Genomic DNA, 12,078 nt, shown 5'->3' with positions numbered 1-12,078 from the left:
ATTTTTAGATTTTGAAAGCTTAGGAAAACTTTCAAAATAAAAAATATTTAGTTACTGTATTAATTATTAATGAAACACAATAATTTCACATGCATCATAGATTAAATATTAATTTAAATTACAAGAAAATTATGTTTATTTATGAAATAAAATTTATGTCAATGTTCTAATTATAATTTCTGTTGCCAAGTTGACTGTGTCTGTCCAGAAGTCTGCATATGTAGTTTGATGTCTAGCATAGTGAATGACAGCTAATGTAATGGAACTCTGTGAACTCTGCTGTCACATTATCATGCTGCTATTGGCTTAAGTGCATTATCAACTCTACATGTTGCAATGCACTTCAGCAAACATTTTTCAGTATCTGAATACTTGCATTTACACTTGCTTTTCTCTTGTGTCATTCTGTTCATTGAAAGTTTCTAAAATGCCCTTCTTGTTTTTCAGATATATATAGAGAGAGTACTTAATGCAATGTCAAATATTTTGTAATTTCAAACTTTTTATTTTTACTTTCTTCCACACAGTCTTTGATGGGTATCTTTTTTATAATTAATAAAATTTTAAGTTTTTTCTTGTTGTTCATTTCCATCTACTTGAATATCTACTTTATCAATATATTGTCATCATTTTAAGTAAAAATGACAGCACACTGATTAACTAGTCATTATCAGTGATGAAAATGTCAACCTGCAATTTATACAATATGCATGTTTAGCATATTTTTAATAAAAAGATACTTATAGACAAACTAATAAATTTGATTGGCCAAAAACTCAGTAAATTGTCAGATCAGATGTGTTTGTTACACTAAAAATAAACTTAAAAAATAACAATTTAAAGCATTAAAATTTAGATTTGTTAATTTTTATTTCATGATAAGATAGTTACTAAAAAGGCATAAAACGTGTTAGAATTTTGAATTTAATGTTGTACAATCAGAAGAATAATTCTATACAATACCAACCTTCAGCTTCATGAAAATATAATTCATCTCCTTGAAAACATAAAAAAAAAGCACAAAATTAGACATGAAAATAAACGCTCTGGATCTTAAATTTACAGTTAATAAAATATGACATCAAAACTATTTCAATTTATATAAGCATGAAATGCATTAAGTTAAGATGGGACAAAAATCAAATTTGAGTTAGTTAGAATTTCATGTTAAGGAAGTTTGACTTACTGACAGTTTATTGTATTATCTATTGTAAATAAACGTATTTAAACTGTATAATCAAATGTTTTTTTAGATTGTATATTTACTAAAGTTATATTTTTAATAGAAAGAAATAGATTATAGAAAATTTTACAAAGGATATCAAAGAGATTTCCAAATAGACTTTTCTAATATTTATCATAAAAATGAGAAAATGCTTTTGTAATTTCTGATTTATGAGTGACCCTATTAATCTTTTTTAAATATTGTATGTTCTTTGTTTTAAGAAGTCTGTTTTAGTACAGATTTAATCTTCTTAAACAGGTTTCTTAAAATGAATAATGTATTAAATTAAGAGATAAAAAGAAAAGATATAATTTTGCTTATTACTTAGGTTTATTTCTTTTGTTTATTACCTAATTATTAGAATTTAATCTTAAGTTAAGATTAAATTTAAAATTTATTGTATCTTTTTAATTTAATATACATAGGGTGTTCCATAATTCATGACATATTTTGATTGATTATAAATTTTATGAAGTGATGTAGAGTTGTTTTTATTTCATACTTTTATAAAATAGAATTGTGTGTGCCTGGCATTGTGAACAGGGCACAGTTGTGTTTACTGGTAGTCAACTAATCTGGAAAAAGTAATTGAGAATGATCCTCAGAGTCCCAGTCTGATGGTATGGGCTACAGTCACTTTTGTCGACTGCAATTTAATTAGACCAGTTTATTTGACCCTGTGACTGAGTGATGGGTCATTATAGATGAATTCTACTAGGAACTTCTTGAAGATAAAATGTATCTGCTGCTTCAGCAGACACAACACTATTTGTGATATCAACAAAATTTGGTATACAGTAAGATTGAGTTTTATCTCATTCTGCTCAGATGGGTAAAAATCGGCTGAATGACCCAGTTCCACAACATTGGATTGGCCACTGTGGATACAGTGGTACCTTGGTACTCGAACATAATCCGTTTTAGAAAGTGGTTCGAGTACCAATATGTTAGGACTCCAAATCATTTTTTCCCATTACAAATAATGTAAAATGGATTAATGCGTTCCAATCCCCAGTTGATTCGTTAGTAACATAACAGATTAGAGTATAAATGATAGATATTTAGTTTTTAGGCAAGCAGTAAATAACACATATATAACTCTCAATAAATAGTAAAAACATTAAAGAAGTCATTTTAACATACGAAAACTTACCTTTTTGATTGCAATATGATGGCGTAAGTGGATGGAGGTGTGAGGAGGAAGAGCGGGAGTTACTGCCGAGAAGGGGAATCCCCTTCGATAAAAACATCTGGTAATGGAACTTCGGGGGTTGCTTCCCTTTTCTGTCGCTTTTGGGCAGGTAAATCTTTAATTAAAAACTTATCCATTGTCTGTTGCTTCTGCCTTTTTTGCAGAATTTTACGGAAATGAAACATGACATTTTCATTGAAAAGGTGTACAGGTGGCTACCATGGTATCAGGATGAGATTTTTCAACAAAAGCTTGCACATCCCCCCACTTAGCACAAATTTCTTTAATCACTGAACTTGGGATATCCTCCTTTCCTTCTTCCTCTCCCGAAGACATATCCTCAGCCATAATCCTTTGTTGCTCATTTTGAAGGTGCTCCAACTCTTCTGTAGTAAGCTCGGTACTGTGGTCTTCCACGAGCTCTTCAATATCCTCATTGTCGACCTCCAAGCCTATGCTTTGTCCAATAGAAACAATGTCATCCACAATTTCTTTATTAAAGCCCTCAAAATCTCGCTCTGGTACACAGTCGGGCCAGAGTTCCCTCCATGCTGAATTCATGGTATGGTATGTCACTTGGTTCTATGCATTGTCAATAAGATGAACGCAATTAAGAATATGGAAATGATTTTTCCAAAATTCTTTCAAAGTTAACCGAGTGTCATTAGTGACTTCAAAACACTTCCGAAACAAGGATCTAGTGTACAATTTCTTGAAATTAGAAATGACCTGTTGATCCATTGGTTGTAGCAAAGGGGTTGTGTTAGGTGGCAGATATTTAACCCGAATAAAGTCGAATTGTTTGACTAAATCCTCCTCCAAGCCTGGAGGGTGAGCAGGAGCATTATCTAATAGGAGAAGGCCTTTTTTTGGCAAGTTCTTTTCTTGCAAATATTCTTTCACACTTGGTGCAAAAACTTCATGCACCCACTCAACAAAAAATTGCCGAGTCACCCAGGCCTTTGAATTAGCATGTCACATAACAGGCAATTTACTCTTCATAATATTGTCCCTTGGGTTGTCGGAATGATAAACCAACAATGGCTTAACCTTAGAATCTCCACTTGCGTTACCACACAGCAAAAGAGTAAGCCTATCTTTCATTGGCTTGTGCTCTGGTAGTGCTTTTTCTTCCTTTGTAATATAGGTTCTCTTCGGCATTTTTTTCCAAAATAGCCCAGTTTCGTCTGCATTGAACACCTGTTGAGGTGCATAACCTTCTTCCATCATAAGTTTACTAAACTCAGCGACAAATTTCTCAGCCCCTTCCTTGTCTGAACTAGCTCCCTCTCCATGCCTTACTACGTTATGTATTCCACTTCAGTTCTTAAAATTTTCAAACCACCCTCTACTAGCCTTGAATACAAAAGCACTCTTATTTGTACCAGGGGTTTTCTTCACTAAATCGTCATAGATTTCTAGTGCCTTTTCACAAATAAATTCTCACTAATGCTATCACCTCGTAACTGTTTCTCATTTATAAAAATAAAGTAGCAACTTCTCCACTTCTTCAAGTATCTGAGGCCTTTGCTTTGTCAACTTAGTCACTCCTTTTGCAACATTAGCTCTTTTTATTGTTTCTTTATTCTTTAAAATAGTCGATATCGTCGACTTAGCCATAGAATATTGGACAGCAAGATCCGAAACACGCACTCCATTTTCGTGTTTAGCAATGATTTCTTTTTTCAGTTCGATTGTTGTTCTCACTGTTTTCCTTTTCACTTGACCACAGTCACTTTTATTCTTCTTGGGACCCATGTTTAAAGGCTAATAAATCAAAAGAAAAGGATGCTAATCCAAAAAATATAGCACAGCATAAGTTAACGTGTATGCGAAACAATGACTGTCTCGTAACTGACGCCGCCGCTGTGGCGTTGGCGTCAACTTGGCGGGCTTTCCTGTTCGAGTACCAAAATTTTGTTCAGGAACAGGGGCTTTTTTTAGAAATTTTTGGTCGGGTACCGATTTGTTCGGGCTTCAAAACGTTCAAGTACCGAGGTATGACTGTATATCAGACAGCCCTTGGTTGCTAGAACTGACTCCATTGGACTTTTTTATGGGAGTATTTAAAATATAAGGTTTATAGCCATAGGATATGCAATGTGGATGAATTGCATGTTATGATCATTTAGGAATTTAACATGATTAGTGTTGATCTCTGCTGAAAGGCATGTGAAAAGCCACTTTGTTTGCAGGTTTGTATCAACTTTGGCAGAACTCAAGTTGACTTTGCAATGGGGAACAAGAAGTAACTTCCATTATTAAAAAAATGTTTCTTTAGAAAGTTATAGTTGATTAAATTGCAAGTCACGAAGTATGGGACATCTTGGAAGTATATTTATGAATTGCATTTCCATATTTCCATGTGGCCCAATGAGGTGCCTGTCACAATCAAAATTATCTCCCATTTCCTGGAATACCGAGGTAATAGGAGCAGTTTCTATTGTTACCATTGATCTATTTAATTTGGAAAATTATAAAATCACCAGTAAGTCTTAGCAAGATTTCCTGTTATTACATGCATTATATGTTATATGATATTAAGTAACATAACAAAATTTTATATAGTTATGAGATGTTTACAATTCTGTAGGCATTACGTGTAAGCTAGTTAGAAATAAAAAAACTAATTCTTTCAGAATGAATTTATTTATGACCAACCTAATGTTTTAGAATTTATTGTGTGTGTTTTTAGAACTATAAGTTGCATTTAAAGTTTCTTTCTATTTTTACTGTAACATATACAATTTTATATTATTTAAAACTAAACTAAAAATATTCTTTAATTACATAGTTCAAAAATTTAAATATTAAATAAATCTGTTTTTATTTTGTTAAAAGGTGATTTCAATATGCATTTAATAATGGATTTCTGTATAAATTCAATAATTTTAAATTTTGATGTATTTAGATGGAAATAGCACGCTCAGAGTTAGAACTGTATCTTAGTACTGAAAAACGTGAAACAGCAAAATATGAAGAAATGGTTAAAAACTTTGAGAAAAATGAAATTTTGTTAAAGGAGAAAAAGAGGTACATATCATAAATTATTCTTATAAAATGAAACCCACCTTTTGATTTTCAGCATTATTTTAATATAATAAAAACTTTTTGACCTATTTACAGGTCTTCCTCAGTTACAACTAACAAATAGAATACATAAAATAGCATTTTTAAATTAAAATCAAACAAATACAAAATTACAAAAACTGAAGTTTTAAAATTTAAACTAATAAACTAAATTTAAAATAATATAAAATTTAAAAGAAAGTAAAAATTAATAATTAAAATTTAACTTATAAATTAAACAAAACATAAATAAATAACTGAAAATAACTAATAGGCTGTAATACCCCATTCACACTGAGCATTACAATCAAGATTGTGATAAGATCAGTGGCTGTGCTTTGGTGCGACCTCTCTCTACTGTTTAAATATTGACTGAAATGAGGTTCAATCGCGATTGACACAAAAGAGTTTTTGAAACTAGATCCAGTTGTAAGAGAGTTCCCACAGTTCCACATGCACAAGAAGAAACAAGATGGCTTCAGAACAAGTGTCGGGCTATCAACAGAGAAATAAAAAAGATATTTGGAGAGACAATGGGATCTGGCTATTGCTAGATATATGGAAGAATGTTTTGGTTCCACTTCATATGATGATGTATGTTGAGCAAATGACTTAAACAATTTTTGTTTATAGTCATTTGATTGTGCATGTCCAATAACTTTGCTGCATGTAGGCCTATTAGTAACATGTCTTCGTTACCAGCTTCCATTTTGTTTGTTGGTGTTCATGACTTATTGGGTTGTTCGGAAAGTAATTTCGTTTTTTCCATAGAAAAATAAACGCAATATTCTTGTAATAAATAAATATTTTATTGAATTATATTTTGACCGTTTTGGTCAAATACCTGTTGTCATTGTTTCTGGTAGTAGCATGATTTCACATTCATAAAAATTTTGATCGTTGTTTACAAAAAACTGATCCAAGTGATTTTTGACATTGTCATTTCAAGTAAATGTCTTACAGTTAAAAAAAATTTATATAGACTGGAACAAGTAATAATCTGAGTGTGCCCGATCTGGCGAATATGGTTGGTGTGATAACACATCCCATCTAAGCTATAACAATTTCTGACGAGTTACCAAACTTGTGTGAAATTTGGCATTATCATGGTAAAACACTACACTTTGTTTGTTGATCAATTCTTTCCTTTTCTGTTTGATGATATTACTCAATTTGTTTACTCAATGGCAGTACACTTTCGAATCAATTGTTAAATTGTCTGGTAAAAGCTCAAAAACAAATTTCTTTAAAATCCCACCATAGAGAGCATCTCTCTTTAATAACATGTGGAACCCATATATCGAGCTTTGAAACGAAACCAATTCGTTTTAAGTAATAATAAACAGTTCAATTTAACAGATTTAATCTCTTAATGATTTTACGTGTTGTTATACGGCAGATTGCTTCAATCAGTACCTTTATTTTGGTTTCATTGGCTTCAAATGGCCATCCGAAATGTGGTTTATCTTCGATATTAAAATTGCCAGAACGCAATTTTGTAAACCAGTTTTGGCACTGTCTTTCTCTCAACACATCTTCTCCAAACATGTACCACAATTTTTTTTTTGTTTGAACAGCATTTTGGTTTTTAGTTATAAAAAAGCAAAATATGCCGAAAATGATGCTTTCGATTTTCCAAATTTGATGGGACACTGAAAAAAAAAACAATTGTACAGAATCAAACAAAATTTTTTACAAATAAGCCTTAAAATGTCAGCTGTTGAAGTATATAATGAAAATGTGGTTTAAAATAAAATTGGTTGGTAAAAATACATCTAATTCCTCTAGTAATAAAAAAACGAAATTACTTTCTGAACAACACAATATCATGTAGTTATGTCAGTTTTATCATCATGTGCAATAGCTGGGTTCTTCTCAAGCAGACTGCCTGTGTGAACAGCTTGACGTTCGACTGGTGACAGTTGCAATCGAGATTGTGGGTAAATCGAGATTAAAGTGAGTCCTGGATTGTGTGCGAACACAGTATAAGTGTCAAAGTTTATGGTTCAAAAATGTATTTCCAAGCTGTGGAAAGACTGTCTGCCTCTCTAAACTTAATACAAGTTTTTTGTTTCTGAGTTTTAAATATTTTATTTATTTCTAAGTGTTGGAGGGTGTTAAGATTTTTATTTGGTCAGATTATTGCTGCATCTCTCCATACAACTTTTATGTCTTGTTTCCTGGTGTAGTTGGATAAGACTGTATGTACTGTTCATGTTCTTGTTGATTGTATACTATGTTTCTTGGGTCTTGCTTTCAGACTCCTTGCTGTAACTCCCACATACAAGTTTACATTGAAAATGTTGATCTTCTAGAGCAGGCCTGGCCAACCCTAATTGTTTTGCAGGCCACTTTGATCACGCGTAATATTACGGTGGGCCACAATTTAGGCAAACATGCTTTTAAAAAAGTAAAACAAATACAAAATGAATAAGATTTTGTTGTTATACCAAGAGTTTGTACTCGCACTTGCATATTATAACAAAGACACATGCAAGTTTTTATTTATTTAATTGTTTTGGTATACACATAACAGGAAACAAAAGTTTTAATAGATATATAATATCGCTTAGCGGGCCACACAATTTAACATGATGGGCTGCGGGTTGGCCGGGCTTGTTCTAGAGGGATGGAGTATACTCCTGGCTTGGTGAAACATTTATCTTTCGGTTTATCATTTTTGTGTTGATTAAAAATTGTACAATTTTTTTTATGTGCTACTCTTGCATTGTTTTTCCTAGTGACCTCCTTGTAAATTTTTTCAAGTATGGGAAAGTAATTTACCATGCACCTTGTAGGGTTATTCTGTTGTAAGGATTTACTTTTCGTCTGATTATATGCTGAAATTAGATTGCAAAAGCACCAAAAATGTCATACATCTTCAAATTTGTTAAAACACAAAGACAAATGTTAAAGACAAATATGTTGTGTCATCAAAAAAGGTTCATCCAAAGTGAAAAACTTTTATAATCTTTTTCAGCAGTCTGATAAATTAACAATATTAAAGCATGTAAACAGATACTAAAAATATCTTTTCTACTTGTCATGTCCAACCACCAGGAACAAACTATTCTCCACAGCAAAGACGACCTTTCTTTAGAGGCTACATGTTTACATGTTTTAACATTGTTAATACTGTATTTCCGCCAGCCCTATTTTACAAAGTCTGATAAATTTTTTACAATAATTTAAATTTATATTTATTTATGCCATCAGTGCAATATATAAACAGCTATCATACTTAATAGCAATAGCTTATCATTTGTCTTATTTATGCTTATTTTTAACTCAGAATTTCAGTAGTGTGAGATATCTGATAGAGAACAATGTAAAAATGGCAGTTGATAGTGGGAACACTGATCTGATCATCTTAATGTTTTTATTTTGTTAGAATGATATTTTCACAAAATTTTTTTTATTATTAAAGTGTAAATGTTTGATATTAAAGGTATAAAGCATTTTATTCTGTTTTAGGAGATTACACTTAAATTACTATTTACTGCTAATTTATTGTATAGAATAAGTATTTAATTTGGTATTGAATTTGAAACTAAAACTGAATGACATTGAAATAGCAATCTGTTCACCATTTATTCACTAATTTAAATTCACTACTGATAGATTGATGACTAAAGCTATAAAAGCTATTTGCCATATTAAATAAAAATATTGAGTTTTATTATTATATTGTATTAATAAACAAGTATCTCTCGTATAACACGGTAGTTACATTCTGAAAAAGTCCCGCATCATGCAAATCCGTGCTATATGAAACAAAGGACTAATGCAAAACATAGAGCTATGTTTCAGAAGTTAGCAAAAGTATATTATTCTGTTACGTTACTAAGAGAAATATGTTTATTAAAGCAATCAATAATTAATTAATTAACAATAATAATTAAAAGTACTGTATTACACATTAATATTAATTTTAGTTAAATCTGGATGGTTTTTTTTACAAAGTATTGTAATCATCTCAGCTTGATTGATCTTGATCAGAAGTATCAACAACATTTTCATATTTTTTATTTTTATCATAAAAAAACTTTTATGGATGGCAAAATAAAAGTATGTTATTAATTGAAAATTTGTTCTAGAGGTTATGTTTGTTTGGTCAAGTACCAAGCTACTTTTTTTTCAGAATTTTTCTTCGAATACTAAATTGTTCTAGTACTGAAATACTACCGTATTTCATTTGTCATTTTATGAATGTTTGCTTACCTACAGTTTTAAAAAATGTTTAATATCATAGTACTGGAATGACTGGCATGCTGGTCTATCCAGGGAGACCATAAAATCAGATATTTTCGTATGGTAAAAACTGACATGCTGGTTTAAGTGAGGTTATAGGGTTACCTCTCTAAAGGGTGCATTAAAAAAACAAATGAGTTACTCATGTAAAAACAAATGAAAACTGCAAAACTGTCAGTGTTACATCAAAAACTACAATTATATGTTTAATTTCTTCGTTTTGTCTTTTTTCTAATAATATGAAATACTCGTGAAATTCTGAAAGTGCTTTTTTTATGTGTATTTTATTGTTGTTTAATTCAAAAAGACAAAAATAAACATATTAAATTTCAGAAACTGTAAATTATCTCAACTTACACTGATTAACATGGCTTCATGTGAAATTTGAGATAAAGGTGTTTATTTTTAAAGTCAGGGTAGATGGCCAGAGGAGTCACACTGACCACTGACTAACTGCTGCTGCTGCTGTCAATAAGCCATTAATTGTTTTATTGTCTTGTAAGCAAAACTCTCTTTCGATAAATCAATTCAATTCCAATTGTTATTTCATTGTACTCCAAAGAATGTTTTCTTTAACATTTAATTAACAACTAGTTTTGTTAGATCTGATTAATTTTATATTTTAGTTACAGTTTAACTGGAATGCCGGTAATCCTGGGGTTTCCAGCATGTTGGCTTCCCATTTTTATGTGGCATGCCAGTCATTCTGCAAAAATATGATAGCACCTACCTAAAAATGTTTAAATAAACTTTACTAAATATAAAGATTGATCTATTAAAACAAAACATAGTGGGTCTTAATGGCGAAAATCTGAAAACAATGACAACGATGACACCTTGTTGATAGGAAAGCTAGGACAAGGAAGAAAAAATTTCTGCTGTTGGTTTTCACTAAAGATAATCTAACGAAAATCACAAAATAATTTGAAAATTTTGATATTCTAATATCTGTGGGCAAATTTGAGACAACAGGTGTACTTGCTCGAATAAAAAAAAAATTGAATAACTGAGTTTACACTTAAAAATAGTGACATTTTGTATGGAGGATTTCCCAAACTGTGTTAGAGTGAAACTGGAAGTTGTGTTGTACAGGGGATATCACCAGTTTTCAAACTGTGTTAAAGTGAAACTGTGTTGTATGAGGGATACTTGTATTTAAATGTCTTCAATGTCATTTAATTATAAAATTAAGAAAAATTAAAGTTTATTCATTTATAATAATAATTATATCTCCTTTTATTCAAAACAGTGCAATTAATGACATAAAGAAAAGAATACCAGATTGTGAAGAAAAATTAGAAAAATATCAGATAGAACTATCTGATATTCTCAAACAAGAGTCTTTTATAAGTAGTGAGGTAAATGTTTTTATTGTAACATATAAGATCATAGTCTTGACTTATGGCACGTAAACTGAAGTTATCATAAATTGAAAATAGCCTTAGATGACATGTATGAATTGCTTACTATCATTCATCAGAGTGCAATATACACATGTATATATTAATAAATATAGATTACTTTAGCTTGCAAAAAATATTAAAAACAAAGTAAATTTTACACTTTATTTCTAAGAGAGCATTAAATTCAATAGACCTAAAATATGTTTTATAGCTGACACTATATAATGCTTTTGAGTTGCTTCAGTATGGTGAAACCTGTGTGTAAAGTTAAATCTCACAGCACTAAATTATTTTTTCCATTTTGGTAGGTTTTACTGTATTATTACCATTATTACTTTCTAAAGTTTTTATTTTTATATTTTGCTATTAAAGTATCATATTATGTAAAAATGAACAGAGCTTTCACAGTGTTTTATAGAGGAATAAATTTTAAATACATATACTAAGAGTTCTGTTGTATGTACAACTACAACTTCAACTTTCACAGAAAGTAACATATTTTAAAGAATGTAAATTATTACATATTTTAAAGAATTTGAAATGAGGTAATTCTGAATAAAAGAATGTAGTAGCTTACAAAAGCAAATACAATTAGTCAAAAGGTTGATATTTGTTACTGAAAAGGAGAATATGATGTTATATGATAAGGAATGATATATTCTGTAGAACAAGATTGATGTAATTGATACAATATAGTTCTGTTGATTATATTTATTTTCATTAGTTTTGATAGCATATATGTATTATAGTAACAATCATTATTGTCATCAGTATTAAAAAATATTACTTAACAATATTAGAATATTAGAAGCTGTAAATTCATTGAAAGTCTCTGAAACAATAAGAAATTAATGATTTCAGTTTTTTTAAAAATTAATTATTAAACAATAACTGAAATATGCCTGAACCAACTGACATTTCATTTGGTTTATATAATA

General features: G+C 30.3%; 1 protein-coding gene across 1 annotated transcript in view; it reads left to right on the top strand.

The window, feature by feature from the left end:
- Nucleotides 1–12,078, top strand: part of glu (structural maintenance of chromosomes 4-like protein gluon) — a 92,409-nt gene that overhangs the window by 39,725 nt on the left and 40,606 nt on the right. Inside the window, exons 12-13 of the mRNA XM_067271526.1 lie at nucleotides 5,329–5,450; nucleotides 10,987–11,095. Coding sequence (XP_067127627.1) covers nucleotides 5,329–5,450; nucleotides 10,987–11,095 — 231 coding nt within the window. The remainder of the gene's footprint in view (nucleotides 1–5,328; nucleotides 5,451–10,986; nucleotides 11,096–12,078) is intronic.

Source organism: Centruroides vittatus, unplaced genomic scaffold, assembly GCF_030686945.1.
Source record: "Centruroides vittatus isolate TY-2023 unplaced genomic scaffold, ASM3068694v2 contig_4, whole genome shotgun sequence".
In the NCBI taxonomy this organism is placed as follows: domain Eukaryota; kingdom Metazoa; phylum Arthropoda; class Arachnida; order Scorpiones; family Buthidae; genus Centruroides; species Centruroides vittatus.
The sequence above is the reverse complement of the archived record's forward strand: the minus strand, read 5'-3'. Positions and strand labels throughout refer to the sequence as shown.